The sequence below is a fragment of the Cotesia glomerata genome, linkage group LG3 (assembly GCF_020080835.1).
Source record: "Cotesia glomerata isolate CgM1 linkage group LG3, MPM_Cglom_v2.3, whole genome shotgun sequence".
In the NCBI taxonomy this organism is placed as follows: domain Eukaryota; kingdom Metazoa; phylum Arthropoda; class Insecta; order Hymenoptera; family Braconidae; genus Cotesia; species Cotesia glomerata.
In genome coordinates, this window is record NC_058160.1 from 29,648,752 (window position 1) to 29,671,491 (window position 22,740).

Consider the following 22,740-nt stretch of genomic DNA (forward strand, 5'->3'; position numbering starts at 1 on the left):
GATATAATATTTAGGTTTGAATCATTCAAATAATTTATAATTGGATTATTACTACATCAAAAAGTTAAAAAATCACCCTCTAAATAAATAATAGTTTAAAAAAACTAAAAACACGCTTTTTATAGAAAACCAAACTAAAAAATAGAAAATAAATTTAAATTAAGAATAGTGTTAAAAATTTCAATAAATATAAATTAATAATAGTGTAAATAAAAAAAATGTATTTTATTTTAAAAAAAGCGTGAGGTGCATGGTGTCAATAGTTATAAATATTTTATTGACAGATATGAGTAGAGTGATTATCATTTTGATAATATCTTAAAAAGCACCCCACGCTTTTTTTAAAATAAAATACATTTTTTTTATTTACACTATTATTAATTTATATTTATTGAAATTTTTAACACTATTCTTAATTTAAATTTATTTTCTATTTTTTAGTTTGGTTTTCTATAAAAAGCGTGTTTTTAGTTTTTTTAAACTATTATTTATTTTTTACTTTTTAGTTTGGTTTATTTATAAAAGCGTGATTTTTTAGTTTTTTTAAACTATTATTTGTTGATTATCAAAAATATTCAGGCGCGCAAATTACCCACGGAGAGTTACATACTGACATACTGACATACTGACATACAAGTGAAGCTAATAAAAAATAATTATTTATAAATATTATAAATACGGGGAATCAGAGTTCGATTTCGGAGAGCGAGCCTGAGAAACGGCTACCAGAACCAAGGAAGGCCGCAGGCGCGCAGATTACCCACGGAGAGTTACTGACATACAAGTGAAGCTAATATAAAGCGTGTAAAAATAAGAAGTTAGACAAATTACTAATTAAACTGTCGACATATTCGTTGTTTAAAAATGTGAAAAAAAAATTTTCTGTGGTAGTAGCGACGTAAAACCTCAACTATACAATTTTTTAAAATTAAAAAAGAAAATAAATTACCCGTGATTATTTTCTTGGTTTTTAATTTAAGAAATAATCATTATAAAATTTGGATTCTAGATTCTTGATCATGATGAAACAGCTGTTGTGATTAAAGGGAGAAATTTCAAAATATTTAAATGTTATTTGTCATTGTGATTTTTTTTTATTACTTAATTTTTACGTAATTTGTTTTTAATTGATTTATTTTCTATTTGTTTATATCTTCACTTTGTATATGAGGCTGTTATTTTAGTATAATTTGTCTTGTGAAACTATTATTTGACATATGCTTATTATTAATTATTATTAACCCTTAACTATAAGCTTTTTTATCCTTAGGCACGCGATATTTTACATTTAAATTAGCTTAATTATTAAAACATTTAATAAATAAAATTTAATATAAAATTTATTATAAAAAAATTAAATTTTTATAATCTATTAAACAAAAATTAAGTATTGAATTTTTAATAAATTATTAATTAACAGTGATGGGATTTAGTTATCAATAAATAATAAATTTTTTAATAGTACGCAAGAACGCGCTTTATATTTTCTGGTAAATATTTTCCGATAATTTCAGAAAATTCAATGCGGGTATGAACAGCTATTAGTTATTTTATCAATACACCATTCAATTGAAATCTATTCAATTTTCACATTTATACGCGTGTACAAAATATAAAATATCACAGCACAATATTAAAAAAAATCGATGACCGTATACATTAACCATAAATTTTTTTTTACAAAAATTCGATTATTGAAAAACATTTATTTCATGAAAAATTTCCTGGGAATTAAAATTCATCTCCATATATATGAATTTTTTATATTCCATCCCAACTTGGCAATTCATTATTTCCCTAATGTAATAGTAAAATAATAATAAACTATTGTGGGAAAAAAAAAAAATAATTATTGCTAATAAAAAATATTTACAAGACACAAAAACGAAAAACGGGTAAAAAAATAAATTAAACAGCGCTGCTGACTGTTAAAATAGTCTCATTAACTCCGTTACCGTGACCGCTGATATTCTCATTGCTCAGATGATGCTCGACAGGCGGACGTCTGCTAATTAGCATCCCTCTGGCATTATTTTCCTCGGTTACTTTGACACTGGTGTAATCAATAGACGACTTGGGTCCTCTGTTGCATTCATGACGCGTTGAATTTAGCTTCAGCATTTCCTTTGCTTGGTCTATCGTACTCCTATAATTACATAAAAAAAAAAAAATAAAACAAGTTACAATAATAATGTGGGTAAAATGGATATCAAACTCGGTTACAATAAAAAAATTAATGTTATTCACTATCGTTGAATGTTAAAACGGCTGGTAATTATTTATAAGTGGTCAAACAAATTTTGGGCCATAATTAGGTGAAAAATTAACATTTAAAATTTTTTTCTTTTAATTCTGCTTATTATTAGAGCGTATTTATAATAAAAAATTTCGTGAAAGGAAAAAAAGATTTTTATAGCTTTTTTGCCTTAAAAAGTTGAAAAAAATATTGGCTTCTATGTTTTTGAATAAAATTTTTATTTTGTCTTTTTTTGATATAATTTTTTTTTTGAAGAATCATGGAACCGGGTATCTTGAGCCATAGAAAATTTTTTTTCTGATCAATTTTTTTTTAAATTGTTTTTTTTTTGTGTTTTTCAAAAAAAAAATATATCAAAAGATAAAATAGAAATTTTATCTAAAAACATAGGACCCCCATGAAAAAAAAATTAGGAAAACGGTTGACCCTAAAGGCCATCCCTGCAACTTCCCGCTAATTCCGTTAATACCTGGCCGCTTTTTTGAGCTCTTCGAGCTCAAAAGTACAATCTGTGTGTTGTTTTAAGCTCTCCGAGCTCAAAAAGATACCTTTTCTATGCTTTTGAGCTCAAAGAGCTCAAAAGTCTGATAGAAGTTTCATGGAACACTATTTTTTGAATGTTCATACCGCAATAACTTTTGAATGAATGAACCGATTTTTACGCAGTTGGCGGCATTCTACGTAGTTTTTTAAGCCTTATAAATCATTTCTAAGTTTCAATTGGTCAAACTAGAAATTTCGGAGTAACTCTGAAAAAACACTTTTTTGGGTTTTCTTTCGTTCACGATATCTCTCGAACGAATCAACCGATTTTGACCGGATTGACGGCGATCGACGTGGTTTTTCAAGGTTGAGAGCTGATTAGTTTTTGGAATCGATCGGTTGAGCCGTTTAAAAGTTATCCCAAAAAAACCACTTCAGAAAAAATTTTTTTTCCTACTTCTTTTTAGATTTCTCCAAATTTCTCAAAATCTATCGGTCCGAATCGGTTCAAATTAACAGAAAATCTGAGTTTGGCAAAGCCCTTTCGAATGGCACCAACCGCGATGAAATCGGTTCAACCGTTCAAAAGTTATAAGAGGTTTATACTTACACACACACACACACATACATACAGACATAGTGACACCCTCGCGGGAATAGTCAGGAAAGCTTCCTAGGACCTCAAAACGTCGAGATCTGATGAAAACTCGATTTTCGAAAAACGGGGTAAAACCAATAACTTCCCGATTTTTGAAAATTTTCAATTTTATTAGCGGGAAGTTAAAAATATATTTCGTAATATATAAAAAATATGTATAGTAAATATATTTTTAATAACTAACTTTTGGCCGATTTTCATATATATTTTAGATATCTTCAGAATATATTTTGCACGCCTCATAGCGCGAAGCGCGTGAGGTTGTGCTTTATACTCGACTCGTCAAGGTTAAGCAATTTTGTGATCTTTAAATGCCTCTATCACAACCATATTACACTTATACATTAACATAAAGATGTACACCGAAAAAACACTTAAATCAAACCATCTTTTACTTTCTAAAATCATTTAATATTGCTATTTTGAAAAAAAAAAAAACGTTTTGAAAAAAATTTTACGTGGACGTCGGATGTCACCCCATTTTGGATGTACCAACGATTAATCCCGAACAAAATGATATTTCAAGACCGGATCTTTTTCATTAATTTAAGAATTCGATAAACTAGGTCCGTATTTCATATCAGTGGCCTAGCTGACGTATTTTTTTTTTTTAATTGAATTTATATTAAAATTCACTACGATACAACCGTACAAAGCCAAACGAACTTTTCTTGTTTGTCACGTGAGAACTATGGCGCCACTTGATCAAACTAGATTTTTATAGACTGCGTGCGCATATGACAAGAAAAAAAGGCGCCGATATTTAAAAAAAAATAAAAAATTGTTTAGTTATAATTTTTTTTTTTTAATCAATTACACAATTAATTTTTTTCTTAAAAAATGAATGAGCGTTATGAGGCATGCACTTTTGGATTTTCCAAACTTTTTTTTTTATATTTTTAGCTACGTATTTTTTATGTATCTTAAGATATATTTTGAATATATATGAAATATATATGAAAATCGGCCAAAAGTTAGTTATTAAAAATATATTTACTATACATATTTTTTATATATTTATATATTTTTTATAGATTTTTAATATATTTAGAATATATTTTTTCTTCATGGGGGAAGCCAATAGTTTTTCCGGCTTTTAAAGGCAAAAAATCTATAAAAATCGGTTCCATAATTCTTGATCCTCCGACAAAATATCCCCGGACAAAATATCTTAAATTTTTTAATAAAACAATTCAAAACAATAAATTTAAAAAAATTATCAATTTTATTGCAACACTTATTAATGACATTTCAACAAATATTTGTAGCACGACTTTACAAAAACTTAAAATATTATTGTGCCCTTTTATCATGAATTTTGTGTGATATTTAGTCTTGGGGATATTTTGTCCGGAGATATTTTTTTTTGGGATATTTTGTCGGAAGATCAAGACGCCTGATACCAGATACCCTCATTATATTTAAAACTTTTTTATTATTGTATTCACTATTACAATAATTATTTTGTAAACTTTGCCATTTGGCAACTGTCTTGGCATGATTAAATAAATAAATAAATAAAATAAATAATTGATCGTTTTCATTGAACCAATACCAGAATTTGTGATACGCTGCTTTGTAATAGCTTTTACATTTCAATCTAACTTTATCCGTTGATTGACTTTTTTATCAGAAAATTTGTTTTCGTTTGATGAAAAAAGTATTCGTACAAGCTTTAAATCCTCCAATAAAAGTTTTATAGTCAAAGCTCAGTTTCAATTCAGTTTGAGCGATAAAATCGATCATAGCTCATAACGCTAAAAGTTTTTTTTTTGCAAAGAGTACTTGTGTAGAAATCGGCCCAATTCACAAAATAATTACTCTAAAACTCCACAAGAGTTAGAAACCTCGTCAAAGCTTTGACTGAATAAAAATACCGATGAAAAAACATTATTCAAACAATATATTTTTTTTTTTTAATTTTTTAAAAATATCAAAACTAAATAATAATTTTTTTTCTTGGAATGATAGTTTATTATGTCTACTATCATTATCAATCCTTAAATTAGTCAATAAACAATGTGAATTCTTAAAAGTGATTAATTTATGCAAGCGGGTCGAATGGTTCAATATATCCCCGCTTGGGGGCAATTGAACCACTGCTCGGGGTCAATTTAATTAATAATATATTAATTGTTAAATAACAATATTGACAAGTGTCAATATTACTACTGCACATTTTTGATGCACAGATTATTATATTATATAAATTAACAATGAATTAAAAAAAAATAACATTTATTATAAATTCAGTTGATCAAATTGTTAAGTTATTTCATATAATTTTATGGTAATTAATAATAAATAATAAATAAATGAACCATTATATCAATATAAACGTTAAAAAATTTTATGTTAAATATTTAACACTTTTTGTGTTGATTTAAGAGAATAAATATTAAATTTACACATAAAAGTGTTAAATATTTAACACAAAAATTTTTAACACCAAGTTTTTTGACGCAAAATTTTTTACTGTGTACAACTACTAAAATTCAAACTATCAATTAATTCAAAAATTAAAATATTATTAAACAATTTTTTACCAGCCGAAAAAAAAGTTTAAATACCTAAAAATACAAAAATCTATGATAATTTGCCTGAAATTATCATTGACGGTAATATTATACCTTATGTAAACTCAACCAAACATTTGGGCATACACCTAACTAATAATCTCTCTTGGGATATCCATGTGGCTCACATTACTCGTAAGGTCTATGGTACATTAAATTGTCTAAAACACAGAAGAAACATACTCTCTACTTCAACGCGTAAACTACTAGTCATGACTACCATAATTCCAATAGTTGAATACTGTTCCATAGTTTTGATTGACTTATCCAAAAGGCCATATCAAAGCAAATTTTAAGGGAGTTGGGAAAGAACGGATAGGGGAAAGGGGGGGACCTACTCAGTGGGGACTTTTCCGTAATTGAATAAATAATAGTTTAAAAAAACTAAAAACACGCTTTTTATAGAAAACCAAACTAAAAAATAGAAAATAAATTTAAATTAAGAATAGTGTTAAAAATTTCAATAAATATAAATTAATAATAGTGTAAATAAAAAAATGTATTTTATTTTAAAAAAAAAGCGTGAGGTGCATGGTGTCAATAGTTATAAATATTTTATTGACAGATATGAGTAGAGTGATTATCATTTTGATAATATCTTAAAAAGCACCCCACGCTTTTTTTAAAATAAAATACATTTTTTTTATTTACACTATTATTAATTTATATTTATTGAAATTTTTAACACTATTCTTAATTTAAATTTATTTTCTATTTTTTAGTTTGGTTTTCTATAAAAAGCGTGTTTTTAGTTTTTTTCAACTATTATTTATTTTTTATTTTTTAGTTTGGTTGATTTATAAAAGCGTGATTTTTTAGTTTTTTTAAACTATTATTTGTTGATTATCAAAAATATTCAGGCGCGCAAATTACCCACGGAGAGTTACATACTGACATACTGACATACTGACATACAAGTGAAGCTAATAAAAAATAATTATTTATAAATATTATAAATACGGGGAATCAGAGTTCGATTTCGGAGAGCGAGCCTGAGAAACGGCTACCAGAACCAAGGAAGGCCGCAGGCGCGCAGATTACCCACAGAGAGTTACTGACATACTGACAAACTGACATACAAGTGAAGCTAATATAAAGCGTGTAAAAAATAATCAGATAGCCCAGACTGGGAATCGAACCCAGATCTCTCAGTTACCCGCCAAGGGCTCTACCAGTTAAGCTATCCGAGACAAGTACTGACTACTTTATTCAGTCACGTATATAAGACCCACCGAGCAAACAACGCCACCGTCCATCTTATATACGTAACTGAATAAAGTAGTCAGTACTTGTCTCGGATAGCTTAACTGGTAGAGCCCTTGGCGCGTAACCGAGAGATCTGGGTTCGATTCCCAGTCTGGGCTACAAACTTCAACGTCTTATAAACAACACCATCAGATTAATCTTTAATTTAAGACGAGATGAGCATATCACTCCCTACAGGCATTCATTAAACTGGCTCACGGTCAAATCTAAACGAATGTACTCGTTAGCGTACTTCATCTACAAACTTCTAAAATTAGGTGAACCAAAGTTCCTCAGAAGTCTCTTCGTTGAAGAATCCACAGATATTAGAAGATCGGAGAGAATTGCTGCTAAACAAATCAATGTGTCTTTTAAAATGACTAACTTCTCAACTACTACTTTTGAACATTTCTTCGTAGTTTCTGCGATCCGAATTTGGAGGGAATTACTATTATTGTATCTAGGCTTAATGGCCCCTGCGCAAGGATGACACGCAAAATCGTGAAGCGTTCCACATTTTTTACAAATATAAATAATGCTGTGAAGCGGGAAAGAATAGGAGTTACGGTAGTTATTACGTGAAGCGTTCCACATTCACGTAACAGGATATTGGTAGGAAAGGATTGAGAAAGGAATGTGGAGAGGATCATCTTAATGTGAGTTTATAGAATATGCGAGAAAAAATTATTAGATAGCTCGGACTGGGATTCGAACCCAGAACCTTCCGAAGACATGTCGGCTACTCTACCATTTGAGCTATCCGGTCTATACTAAATTTCCTTTCGCTTATTCTATATACATTAAGCCACACCGTCCATCTTACGGTAAGCATTTTTACAAATATTTACAAACATAATTACGGTAATTATTACCATTTGAAGTCACAAATTTACTTAGCTTAAATTCTGTTAAAACTAGTACTTTCGAATTCTTGATGAAACGTGAACGAGATAATGAATCTTAATTTCAAATTTTTAAAGGAGACAATGAATCCTAATTTTCAAACCTTTGATATTCATTTACACATTTCTGTTACGTGAGTTTATCGTTCTAGATCATCTCAGATTATCATCTTCTATAATTTGTATAATTTGTACCACTGAGTTTAACTCTTCAATTTTTAATGCTCAATTTTTATGCTCAAATTTATTTTTTTTTCTTGTATTTGTCATAATTTTATTCCAAAGTAAAGTCAAGAAAAACGATCAATTCTTAATATCTAATATTTTTGAAATTTTATATTTTCATTAGTCATACGAGTACTTTTATTGTAACTCTGTTTGTATACTTTTGCCATCTGGCTATACTGCCTTGGCATTGAAATTAAATAATAAATAAATAATAAAAATCTCAATTTTTCAAAATTTATTAATATTATCAGAGTTTAACATATTAGAATCTAAGGTAATTATTTACAAGTGGGATCAAGCCATGTTAGCCCATGTTAAATTTTTTTTTGATCAAATTGATCAATTGTTTTTTTTTAAATTGTTCATTTTTTTATGAACTTTTCAAAAAAAATATTTAAAAAACATCAAAAAAAGATAAAATATAAATTTTTAAAGGCAAAAAAGCTATCGAAATCTTTATTTTTTCCTTTCACGACATTAACTATGAGGTTGACCCCACTTGTAAATAATTACCGAATCTAATTCTAAAAGAATGAAGCATTTTTTCAATTTTTAAGTCTACATTTATATCGACGTTCTAATTAGCAAATTGTCTAACTCCATTTCAGAGAATCTTCTATTTGTACGAAAAAAACAATTAGTTCAAAATTTATTATCACTTTAAAAAAGCATTTAATATCATTAATATCTAATAGAGTTACAATATTTAGGTTGAAATCATTCAAATAATTTATAATTGGATTATTGCTACATCAAAATGTTAAAAAATCACCCTCTAAAAAATAAAGAGTTAGACAAATTGCTAATTAGACCGTCGATGTGTAACAAAAGAAAAAAATATTTACCTGAATGTGCACTTTAAATTAGTCCGATGAGGAATCCGATCGGAGCCACAGTGACAAAAGTTTCTTTCCCTGTTATTGATAATGCTACTATTAATATTGTGATTCACATGAATAATAGTACTATTGGGGCTTCTTGAGTGCTTGTGGCAACAGATGGTCTTCTTGAACGCGCGTCGATATCTTAAGCTCATTAGGTTGTACAAAATCGGATTAACAGTTGTGCTGAAGTAGTAGAGGAACCCGCTCAGGATGTACAGCCACTCGTTTAAGTCAGGATAATAATCCGCTTCGCGGGCGTAAACATAAAGCAAACGCTGGGCGTGAAACGGCGCCCAACAGAAAAAAAACATCACCACTACTGCGCCTATTTTTAAAAATTAAATTACAACTCAAAGAAAAAATTAATTGGTAAATTAATAAAAAAAATCCTCACTCAACATCTTGACGATACTTTTCCGCGACTGAACATGCCTCGACTCCGCAAGCACGGAGTGGACTATTGAATTTTCCCCTGTGCGAGCGCTCTTCCGAATTTTCAGGCCCATTTTTGTGTAAACTACCAGAATTATCACCATGGGTATCAAGAAGAAGATTATACAGCTCAGTTCGTACAGAGGAAAGTTCGGCATGTCCGGGAGTAACATTGCGCAAAAGGCTGAATCGTCTGACGCTTCGCCGGACCCTGAAATTATTTAATCTTCAGTGTGTGCAGTGTGGGCTATTTGCGTGGTCAGCTTTTTGCAAATGAAGTGGTTAGAATACTATTATTCGGAAGATAAATAGAGGTAATTACCTGGTGGATACTCGACGTAGTTTACGTTTGTGTACATTGCAAAAGGGACCGCAGATACTAAAGCGATAGACCAAATCATGAATATTATTTTAATAGGCCTTTGTGGTTTGTCTGTTGTGTAGCTTTCCAGGGGGTGGCATATTGCGAAAAAACGCTCCATTGAAAACGCCACTATCGTTAGTACCGATACGTACGAAGACCTGTGATTAATTACACCGATAAATATTTTATTATTTGCACCCACATTCTAACCGTGAAAAATGTTCTCTTTGTTTTCTGTTTTGTTCGTAACATCGCGGTATTTATTTGCTAAATTACTTTACTTTGATTTATTGTTTCGTTAATTTTTTAAATTATTTCATTTATTTTTTTTTCCTTAGAAAATTTTTTTTTGTTATTTTTCTTCTTTTTTATCAATTAAAAAATTTATTTACAAGTTTTTTTTTATCAATAAAAATATTCAAGCAACTTCAAAAAATTGTTTCGTTAATTTTTTGAATTTTTTTCTTTAGAAAATTTTTAGAGGAAAAAAAATTGTTATTAAATTTTTTTTGTAATTTTTCTTCTTTTTTATCAATTAAAAAATTTATTTACAAGTTTTTTTTTTATAAATAAAAATTTATAAAATATTTAAGCAATAATTTAAAAAACTTCAAAGAATTTTTTCTTTAATTTTTAAAATTATTTTATTTTTTTATTCTTAAAAAATTTTTAGAGAAAAAAAAATTATTATTAAATTATTTTTTGTAACTTTTCTTCTTTTTTATAAATTAAAAATTTTACAAGATTTTTTTTTATAAATAAAAATTTATAAAATATTGAAAAAATAATATAAAAAAAACTTTAAAGAATTTTTTCTTTAATTTGTAAAATTTTTTTCTTTAAAAAATTTTTAGAGAAAAAAAAATTTATTATTAAATTTATTTTATAATTTTTCTTTTTTTTTATGATTAAAAAAATTTATTTAGAAATTTGTTTTTATGATTAATAATTTTAAAATTGTTTAATAAAAACTTAAAAAAATTTGTTAATTAAATTAAGCTTAATAATGAATTAATTATAAACTACTTACATCTCGGATACATAAGCCCTCAGTTTGCACAAAGTAACTCCGAGCACCCAAGGATATTGTTGCCAAATACAGCTGAGCTCGTTAGGCAATCCTGTAAAGCATAAATACTGTCATTAATTAAACCACTTACAAGGTAAAGTGTATTAATTATAATTAATTAATTATCAGAACATTGGACATTTGTAAAAACACAAGTAAGTTATCAAAGCCACTGTCGGGAAACAGCGTAACAAGACTAATCTGATAATCTCGAGATCAAATGCGTTGTCTGCTCAAAGGACGTAATCCGGTCACAAAAGCTCATCAAAATTAGCAGTCCAGTTTGTACTTTATAATTTTTTTTTATCTGTAGATTATATTCAAGTAAATAACTGGAGAAGTAGAAATATAAATGAGAGATTTAATAAAATTGTCTAGACCCGGAGGCGAGACGAAGAATTTCCTGAAAAAATAAATGATCACTCAAGCTGCTGTCCAATTTAACGCGACCTGTTGCACGTGTCAACTCTCAGCCACCCAATTTAATCAACTGTTCTGTTATAAACCTTTAATTCACCTTTTTCAATTATATTAAACAACTAGTTTTTGGTTCAATTGCGTAAATAATACGCTTTATTGTGCCGCATCTGATTAAAAAGTAGATTTTTTTATTTTTGCACACAAAAAGGTTGAAATTTTTTATATTAATTTTTAAGTGCTCTTAAAATTTATAAAATTGAGATAAATTGTACATCCAATAGTGAAAATTGTAACTTATTTTATGATTACCAGCAACCTTGCAGTCACTATGTGACTTGTGAATTATAAATAAATAAAATTTTGCTTTATTAAATAATGACTTTTGTTAAACTGCACTGTACTTTTTTCACTATTGAAGTTTTTAAAGATATAATCTCATCCTGATGTTACACTCATCAAGAGCTTTCATTTGAGTACCCACATGCATTTTTGATATATTTTACATATATACATATATATATATATATATAATATATATTTTAAAGATATAAGCTCACCCTGACGTTACACGCATCGAGAGCTTTCATTTGAGTACCCACATGCATTTTTGATACATTTTTCATATATATGTATATATAATATATATAAATATATAAAATATATGAAAAATTGATGTGGGTACTCAAATGAAAGGTCTTGATGAGTGTAAAGTGGAGGTGAGCTTATATCTTCAAAAATATCATTAGTTGACAAGATAGCAAAGTCAATTCTTAATTATTGACATTTTTTAAGATATAAGCTCATCCCGATGTTACACTCATCAACAGCTTTCATTTGAGTACCCACATGCATTTTGATATATTTTTCATATATTCATATATATAATATATATAAATATATGAAAAATTGATGTGGGTACTCAAATGAAAGGTCTTGATGAGTATAACATCAGGATGAGCTTATATCTTTAAAAATGTCAATATTTCACAAGATAAACGGTCATTTCTTAATTATGTATCTAGAGATAGAGCATTTTTGAATACTTATCATTATAAATTAACTATTGGTGAGGAAAACAATAAATTTCTTGGGACTAAAAAACAAATTCTTAAGTCAAAAAATTTTTTTTAAACCAAGAATTTTATCTTTGCTCAAGAATTTTTTCTCTTAACTCAAGAAATTTATTGTTTTCCTTTTAAAAATTTTTTTTCTCTTGAGTCTAGCTTACCTTTCTATCTATTATAATATTTCAGATTATAATTTTTAAAGTTTTTTAAAAAATTACATTGTAAAATGTAAATATTACATTCAAAGCTGTGAAAAATAAGATTCAAAGTTTGAATTTTTAAAATGTTATTTCGAACTGCAATTTTTCTAGTTTTAAATTTGACTATTTATAATGTAATTTTTTCCTTGTAAAAACTCAATCATACATTGTAAATTAAAAATATTTACAAGTAAATTTAACGAATAAATTTGCAACAGGCCGATTTATAAAAAAATAAATTTAAAAAAAATTTAATAAAGTTTTATTTTTTGTGGAAATCAAACTAATAATAATCCTGTGAATTTTCCAACGCGAGGTAAAATAACTATTACGCAGTCATAAACACCCTTCAAATGTAATTTCTGTCGACAATTGCAACCTTTAGTAATGAACAGTATTGTTCCGCATCATATATTCCGGGAAAATCAATAAACGCGTTACAAAAGTACTCTGGGGTAAAGGTCAACCTAGTTAACAGAGTAATTAATCATGTACAACAGCAATTAACGCCTGTTACATTAAACAATGCACATATAAATAACAAATATTAATAAAACAATAAAGTAGATGAACAAATTGAATGTTAAATCCCAAGTAAATGACGCAGTTATCTCGTGCAAATAATCGTAGCGATAAATGTTAATAATCTTTCATACTCTTGAGTCGTGGACACATAGACGTGATTTTACTACAAATCTTATCACTATCTCGGGTATCATAATTTATAAGCACTTGATTAAAAGTGGATCAAAACTTGTCAATCAGAAATCACCTGGTTTTTTCATTTATTTGCTCATTAATAACTGGGTTCCTTCCACTTTACCTCAAATTGGGTTAATTGCTCGATTCTTTAAATATATTCGATCGCTTACATGGTTGCGCTTCGCTTCAAATAAACTTATAGATTATATTTATAGCTGTTGGTTTATTTTAATTTTATTTGTAATCAAAACTTGTTAATTTTTAGAATTTCAAGGTTGCGGGTGTTTTATCTAGTAAAAATTTTTTTTTTAATTAAAAAGTGTTTAAGACTCTTAAATTTATCAAAATTAAGTTAGCCGACATTTATTAAGAAAAATATTTCAAAAAAATAAAAAATAATTTTATTTGTTTAAAACTTTAAGTGCAATTTTTAAAAAATATTTTTTTACTTTAATTTAATAAATAAAAGAATAAAAAATAGTTAAATTATAAATTTTATATATTTAGAGTGTTTTTAATCCAAAAATGTTATAATTATAATATTTGGTTGGTATTATTATTATTTTTGAGATTTTCAAGGCTGCAGATATTAATTATTTATCAAATTTAAATGGTGTTTTGTAAGACTGTAAAATTTATGGTCAGATTATAAATTATATATATTTATTTTTGATTCTAATAATTTATTATTCCAACAGTTGGTTTAGATTTTTATTTTTTATTTTTTAGACTTTCAAGGCTGCGATTGTTTAGTATAGTAAAAATTGTTTTTAAAAATTAAAAAGTATTTTTTAAGACTGTTAAATTTATCAGAATTAAATTAGCCGACACTTAAAAATTTTCATTGGAAAAATTATTATAAAAAAATTTTATTTGTAAAAAGCTGTAAGTGCAATTTTTCAAAAATATTTTTTTTTTTTCAATAAAATAAATTAAAAATGTCGGCTCACTTTAATATTATGTAAAATTTATAGTTAAATTATAAATTTTATATATTTAGAGTGTTTTTAATCCAAAAATGTTATAATTATAACATTTGATTGATATTATTATTATTTTTGAGATTTTCAAGGCTGCAGATGTTAATTATTTATCAAATTTAAATGCTGTTTTTTAAGACTAAAATTTATGTTCAGATTATAAATTATATATATTTATTATTGATTCTATTAATTTATTATTCCAACAGTTGGTTTAGATTTTTATTTGTAATCAAACTTTTTATTTTCGAGCCTTTCAAGGCTGCGGATGTTGTAAATATTGGAATTCTGTTTTGTAATACTGTAAACTTCAAAATTAACTTACAAATTTTATATACTTAGAGTAGCTTCAATCGTAATAATTTAGAATTTTAACATAAACAGCGTATCTAATCATCAACAGTTCACACTTAGTGTGTCAGCTAATATATTATATTTGTACATATACTGCATGTGACAAACACGAATTACCTTTGTAATAAGTTTTGTAAATATGTATTTAGTTGGTCCTACAATTTAAATTATTTTTGTCCGACGTTTTTACTTAAATAAATAAATAATATTGATATTTGTAATGAAAATTTGTCATTTTTGAAGTTTTCAAAGCTATCTATGTTTGAAATAGTAAATATCATTTTTTATTGACATGATTTGTTGTAATATACTTTAAAATTTATAGGTAAGTTATAAATTTTATTAATTTAGAGCTGTCATTATATTTTTAGTTTAAATTAACAAAATTTTTCAAAAAATCAAATTTTTTTATTGTTTATTATTAACTTTTTTTGATAAAATAATTTCAATAATTAAAAAATTTAAAAAAAAATTTTCCACAATTTTAAATTTGCTAAAAAATATAAAATTAAAGAAATAAAAAAATTGTGAATTTATTTTAAAAAATAAATTAGAGCTTGAAAATTATCTATAAAAAATAGAATTCATAATTTTTTAGAGCTTCTAAATGTAAAATTTTTTAAATAATTTTTTTTAATTATAATTTATTTGTTAGAAAAATTCTAAATAAAAAATTGCAAGTTGAAAAATAGTAAGTTAAAAATTTTTTAAGTAAAAAAAAAAATTCCACTTTTTTAAATTTGCTAAAAAATATAAAATTGAAGAAATAAAAAAATTGTGAATTTATTTTAAAAAAATAAATTAAAGCTAGAAAATTATTTATAAAAATTAAATTCATAATTTTTTAGAGCTTCTAAATATAAAATTTTTTCAATTATAATTTATTTGTTAGAAAAATTCTAAATAAAAAAATGCAAGTTTAAAAATTGTAAGTTAAAAATTTTTTAAGTAAAAAAAATTCTACGTAAAATTTTTAAAATTTTTTACATGTCAAATTTAAAAAAACATTTTTTTTTAATAAAAAAAAATTATAAAAATTTTCAAAAGTCGGCTAATTTAATTTTGATTCAATATAAAAAAAAATTACAAATAAATAAATTGTTAAAATATAAGAAAAACAATTAATAACACTAAAAATCTGACACAATTAATTTTAAACACATGAAATGATGAAGTAACAGAAAAGTAATAAATCATTTAGCAGCTAAGTGAAACCCACCAATCTCAAATTAGAGCTGGACAAGCGCAGGAGGAAGAAGACAACAAAAGCAGCAATGAAGGAAGGGCACTTACCGAGGGTCAGCAAAATTAGGTCAGATATAGCCAGTCCGAAGAGATAGTAGTTGGTAGAAGTGTGCATCATTGAGTTCTTAACGATAACAATGCAAGTTGCGATGTTTCCAACCACCCCGGTGACGAAAATGCTGACGTACGCCAAGGTAAGAGGGACCACCAGTCTCATTGACAGATATTTCGGGCCCAGAATCCTGGTCAAGTACTCTTCTTCCGTCAAATTTTCTTTGTTTAGAGCCTGCCAAAAGTAGTCAAAGTCCCGCTCCTCTGATCCTTCCATTTTTTTATTTATTACGGAGTATTGCAAGTTTAAATTAACTCCTTTCTTATCTGCTGTCAAGTTGCGGTCAAATACATCTTAATGCGTAATTAGTAAATAATTATCCCAGAAAGTTTTGCAACGAAAGAAGAATATAATTTTTTATAAAATTTATTTAAAGATTTTCTACGATAGCTTCATTTTAAAAACAAAAAATTATTAAATAATTATCTAAAAAAATTTTATGGCGCAAAAATATATTTTTTATAAAATTTATCTAAATATTTTCTACGATAGCTTCATTTTAAGAACAAAAAATTATTAAACAATTATTTTTAAAAATTGTATTGCAAAAGAAGAAGAATATAATTTTTTGTAAAATTTATCTAAAGATTTTCTACGACAGCTTTTTTTTAAGAACAAAAAATTATTAAATAATTATCTAAAAAAATTTTATGGCGCAATAAAAATATATTTTTTTTATAAAATTTATCTAAAGGCGTTCTATAATTACTTCATTTTAAGAACAAGAAATTATTAAATAATTATCTAATTTTAAGAACAAAAAATTGTTAAATAATTATCTAAAAAAATTGTATTGCAAAAGAAGAATATATTTTTTTATAAAATTTATCTAAAGACGTTCTACAATTGCTTCATTTTAAGAAAAAAAAATTGTATTGCAAAAGAAGAAGAATATAATTTTTTATAAAATTTATTTAAAGATTTTCTACGATAGATTCATTTTAAGAACAAGAAATTATTGAGTAATTATCTAAAAAAAATTGTATAGCGCAAGAAGAATAATATACTTTTTTATAAAATTTATCTAAAGGCGTTCTACAATAGTTTCCTTTTAAGAACAAGGCATATTTATTGTTTCCGTAAAATCCGCGAGTTAATCGATGACCTTAAATCCAAACTGCAAAGTTGCAATTTTTGTTTTCAAAGCACTGCACCATTTTTTCTCAGGTACAAAACTTTAAATTTAACTTTTGTTCTAACATTACACTCAAGCCGATTTATTTCTCAGTTTTCTTGATAATTTATTTTCAAAACAAAGTTAGAACATAAAATATTTTATATGATTTTATTACACTCACTATTTAATAACTGTTGATAAAATTAGTGAAGAAATTAAAAATTATAAGAAAATTTTTCAGAGCTTAGTTTTACTTGAGATCGTGTTTAATACTAGCCGATAATCTGATGACAGCACTCTTACTATACTACTGTTCACCAGACTACCGAAGACACTTGACTCACGAGTAGGGCGATGTGAGTGTTGGATGAGTTGTTTGGAGCTAGCATATACGTACACGCAATAACACAGTAAATTAAATCGGGTATTGATGTTAGAGTGCTCCATTGGTGTTGGTTTGTTTGTTTACTCGAGGATCATTTAATTGGAATAAATTTTTCAAATAATTGTAGAATTAAATTTATATCGAGTTATATTACGAATGCTTTGATTGTATTTGATATTCAATTTTTGCGAGTTGATTACAATTTGAAATTTATTTCATGGTTCAACTGAATTTTAATTAATGTTAATATTTAATTCGTGATAAATTGATAATTTGAATTTATTGAACTGTAAGTAATTTTTGGAAAATATTTATTTGATTAACTATTAATTTAATTGTTTTTGTAAACAATAAGTAATTATTTGGAATTTAATTAATATTTTTATTTTATTAGATAATTTTTTTATTTTTTAATCAATCAAATTTTGAATAAAAAAATATTAAAAAAAAAAAAATTTTTTTCAATTTTTTTTCAATAAAAAAATTTTTTTAATTTTCATATATCGGCTAATTTAATTTTCATAATTTTAAGACACAAAATTTAGCAGAAATTTGACAATTTTTGATTTTTTTAATCAATAAAAATTATGAGTAAAAAAATATATTTTTTAAAAATCACACAGAATTTTTTCAGTTTTTTTTATTAATTTTTTTCAATAAAAAAATTCTATAAATTTTCAAATATCAGCTAATATAATTTTCATAATTTTAAGACACTAAATTTAGCAGAAATTTGACAATTTTTGATTTTTTTAATCAATAAAAATTATGAGTAAAAAATATATTTTAAAAATTGCACTTAAAATTTTCTACATCAATTTTTTTTAATTAATTTTCCTCAATAAAAAAATTCTAAAAATTTTCAGATATCCGCTAATTTAATTTTCATAATTTTATGATACTAAATTTAGCAGAAATTTGACAATTTTTGCTTTTTTTTTATCGAATAAAAATTATGAGTAAAAAATTGCACTTAAAATTTTTTCAATTTTCTACATGTCAATTTTTTTATTAATTTTCTTCAATAAAAAAATTCTAAAAATTTTCAAATATCGTCTAATTTAATTTTCATAATTTTATGATACTAAAATTAGCAGAAATTTGACAATTTTTGATTTTTTTTATTGAATAAAAATTATGAGTAAAAAAAATATTTTTAAAAAACTGCACTTAGAATTTTTATTAATTTTTTTCAATAAAAAAATTAAAAAAAATTTTCAAACATTGTCTAATTTAATTTGTAATTTTTTCAAATTTCTAAATATTAAATTTAATTCCTAATTATTTTTTTTTCATAATTTTCCTGTCAAAAAATCATAAAAATAATTAATAATTAAATATCTGGTAGGCAATGGCCTGGTCGGCTCGGTGCTCGCTTTTCGAAGAGTGGGACCCGGGTTCGATCCCAGCACGCACCAATATTTTTCAGTGATTATAATTAAGAGCGGTTTATAGTTGATTTTCAAACGTGTTTTTAATTAAATTAATATAATTAATTAATAATTAAATTATCTATCGAAAAGCGAAGCGCTTTTTTGGAAAATTTTCATTTATTTATGCATAAAATGCGTTTTAAGATTCCATTTGTTGTACAAGTATGACAGAGATACTTTCGTTTGTCCAACAGAGGGCGAGAGAGAGAAAAAATGTAAACCCTTCTTAAAAATATGTGCGTTACGTTACGTTGCCAGCCTCTGGAAGTGGCAGAGATAGCCAGGCGGCACACGTCTGACTTGGGCGATCACACATTTTAAGCAACAACTTGAATGGGTGACCACTCTAGTCAGCGTTGGCTAGCGCGAGGGATCTCTGCACACTAGGAGAGGGGCCTAATGCTCCAGTGGTCGATAAAGAAGAGTTTCTTATCAATCACTGTAGACTTAACCCAGCTCCGACTGTACTAACATCCCTGATAGCCACAGTTTCAGACCAACCAAGTTGGTGTCAGATAGTTGCCACCAACTTAGCGACAACTTGCGGTCAACTTCCGAATTTGTAACTGTTGGCGTCAAGTTGGCTACAAGTTTCTGAGAAAAACAAGACCAATCTACTGCCGCAATATGTCGCCAAATTTCTTGAGAAACTTGTCGTCAACTTGGTGCGAAAGAGTTTCGAAAGCAATTTTTGCCGACAACTTGGTGTCAACTTGGTGAACAACCGAGTTCATTTCCAAGACTTGCCGTCAACTTGGTGACAAGTTGCGGCAGTAAATCGACGGAAAGTTGCGACCAACTTGGCTATCAGGGATGGGTTTTCTCTGTGGTTTTGCCATGTTACTGTTCCAATAGCCGAGTGGTGAGGATCAGGGCAAATGCGGTACAGAAAGCACAAGTCGGTCCACAGCCGCAATGATAAGGCAGAGTTAACTAAGCAGAATGATAAGGCTTAGGGTGTAAAAGGGCGTTATTACGCCTGTACACTAGAAATCCGTATAATAATAAATAATAATTAAATATCTGTATTTTTATCAAGACAATTCTATACCCTCGCAGTTTCGGAATTACTATGAAATCACAGTGAATTCACAGTGAAATCGTCTTCACCGTAAATCTATTGTGGGTTCACGGTAATTTCATAGTGAATTCACAGTGATTTTGTGCCATTTCGTCACTATGGTTTAGTGGTGGTATCACTGTAGATTCATGGTAGTCTCACAGAGATAACACCGTGAGTTCACAATAGTTCCACAGTGAATTCATAGTAATTTCACTGTGATTTCACCGTCGTTTTACCATGATTTAACCGTGACTTCAGAATGATCTGATAGTTGTAACACCGTTAGTTCATGATAGAGTTTCACTGTGAATTCATAGTAATTTCACTGTGAACTCATTGGGTCCGGGGTAAGAAAATTGTATATGATTAATATATAATTACATCTAATTTAAATATAATTATGCATAATGGTTTTTGTGATTATATATAATCATGTATAATTATATATAACTATATATAATCATGTATAATTATACATAATTATATGTAATGGTTTTTGCGATTTCGAATAATTATATATGATTAATATATAATTATATGTAATAATATGAGATGGTTTTTGCAATTTCGAAAAATTATTTATGATTCTTATATAATTATATGTAACGAAAAAAAAAATAGTCATTTATATAACATATGCAGGACTTGTAGTTCACACGAACATATTTTCTCGCGATGTTCTCTTAGGTCAATTGGTAGCAAGTCAGTCTTCCGAGTATGAGGTTCGCGGTTCGATTCCTGCTCCCGACAGATATTTTTTTTAACAGTGGTACCACTCTAAACTCACAGCATTACCACTGTGAGATGACCATAAAACTACAGTAACCGAATGGCACAAAATTATGGTGATTTCACCGTAATTTCATCATGGTCGCACTATCTTTTTACTATAATCTCACTAAAATTTCACTGTGATTTTACAGTGATTCCGAAACCGCGAGGGTAATTTGATTTAAACTTGCGAACTCCGTGATTTGTGATAAATTTCTTCGCTTTTGACGGAATTTTTTTCCGCAAGTCCATCCATTATTTTGACAATTGTAAAAAAAGTAGATTTATTCGGGCGTAATAGTGACACACGAGGTATTTTCGAGCGATGGATTCAAGATTGATTGAGTGATTTACCCGGATAAGTAGTGAAAAGGTTTTCTTCCACAAAAAGCCTTAAAGAAGAAAAAAAACTACCTACAAGAAAACTTTTAAAAAAGCATGTATTCTCTAGAGCTTGTTACACTTTATTATTAGCTACATATATCTCGTAAAAAAGCGCGTCCCACAGGATCGGAATTTTTCTTAAGAACCCCGCTGCGAATTTCTCCGTAGCTACAATTGTCACAAAAAATAACAAAATAATTTAATAAGCAACATCTACGATATAAAATAAGACAAAGAACAGATAGTATCATGCGTTTTCAACACATTTAAAAGTGTAAACATGTCGAGAATTATCTCTCGTTATCGAGACAATAGTATATCATTTTTATCTGAAAATACGACAACTGGAAGCCAAGTTCATTTTTTAAATGACAATAATGATAATAAACTCTTTTATGGATTTTTTATTAAAAAATCTTTATAAAAGTGAGCAATCCTCAATTTTCGACATAATAAGGATTACTTTCTCATTTCTTCTTCAATGTTGATGCTAAATATTAATCTTAACTTTAATATCGATGTCGGAGGAATGTAATCTCTTTTGAAAAGTATATTGGAAATTTTCTTCCCACGGAATATTTTCTCCAATCTATCCGCGGTCATGAATACTGGGGATGATATAATAAATATAATAAAATATATCGAAGAGATATACCGTAAAAGTTAATAACATAACAATAAAATTAAAATGCATTTTTCTTATTTTTAACAAAGAAAATGAAGAAACGCGAAACGTGTTTGCGTATAAAATTTCATGTTTTAAGTTACTGGAAAAAATATGAAAATTTTTTCTTCTTTTACTAAAAATTGTCTAGATTTATTATCTCCAAGATTTATGCAGAAAATTTTTTTTTTCGATTGAGATTGCTCTAATAATTTACAAGTATGTAAATTATTCAATATAGCCGATAATTTTGTAGAATTGTTGTATATTTTTCTTTGGTAAATTTTGCAAAACTATTTAAATTTTACGGTAATTATACGTAAAAAAAAAAAAAATGAACTTGAATCAAGAGAAAAATTCTAGAATCAAATAAAATTTACTTAAACCAAGAAAAATTTTTTAGTCTAAGAATTTTTTTGCTCAAATCAAAAAAAAATTTTTTTTTAAAATTGTTTTCTTAATTCAAGTTAAATTTTTTTTTTGTGTACACAACAGTAATTAGGTAAATTAAAAAAATTGAACGGTCGGAAAATTGATAATTTCTCGGCAAGTTTTTAGAGAAGTAATAAATAATTCATCGCAGTAAATTTGGTCGGGAATAAATTTCTGGCGAATCGAAATAAACTGGGACATAAATGCGTCCCCTGTCGACTGTTTGAGTGTAGAATGAAAATCCGATATTGGATACGCTGTTGAGGGATTGAACCTCTAGGTAACCGCCTAGAGGAACAACAAACAAAATATA

General features: G+C 27.0%; 1 protein-coding gene and 1 pseudogene across 2 annotated transcripts; one reads left to right on the top strand and one right to left on the bottom strand.

The window, feature by feature from the left end:
* Window positions 1-1,404: 1,404 nt before the first annotated feature.
* On the bottom strand, window positions 1,405-17,775 carry LOC123261305 (neuropeptides capa receptor-like). Of its 2 annotated transcripts, XM_044722888.1 has the most exons (7): window positions 17,186-17,775; window positions 16,115-16,471; window positions 11,060-11,150; window positions 9,988-10,187; window positions 9,628-9,876; window positions 9,195-9,558; window positions 1,405-2,146 (listed from the first exon to the last, which is right to left on the bottom strand). In XM_044722888.1, exons 2-7 carry the CDS (start codon window positions 16,392-16,394, stop codon window positions 1,909-1,911), a joined length of 1,422 nt encoding a protein of 473 aa, XP_044578823.1. In that variant the 5' UTR covers window positions 16,395-16,471; window positions 17,186-17,775; the 3' UTR covers window positions 1,405-1,908. The 2 variants fall into 2 exon arrangements, with proteins under 2 accessions (XP_044578823.1, XP_044578822.1); XM_044722887.1 differs by lacking the exon at window positions 17,186-17,775 and having other exon boundaries at window positions 16,115-16,571.
* LOC123262326 lies at window positions 7,648-7,740 on the top strand (annotated as a pseudogene).
* Window positions 17,776-22,740: the final 4,965 nt, after the last annotated feature.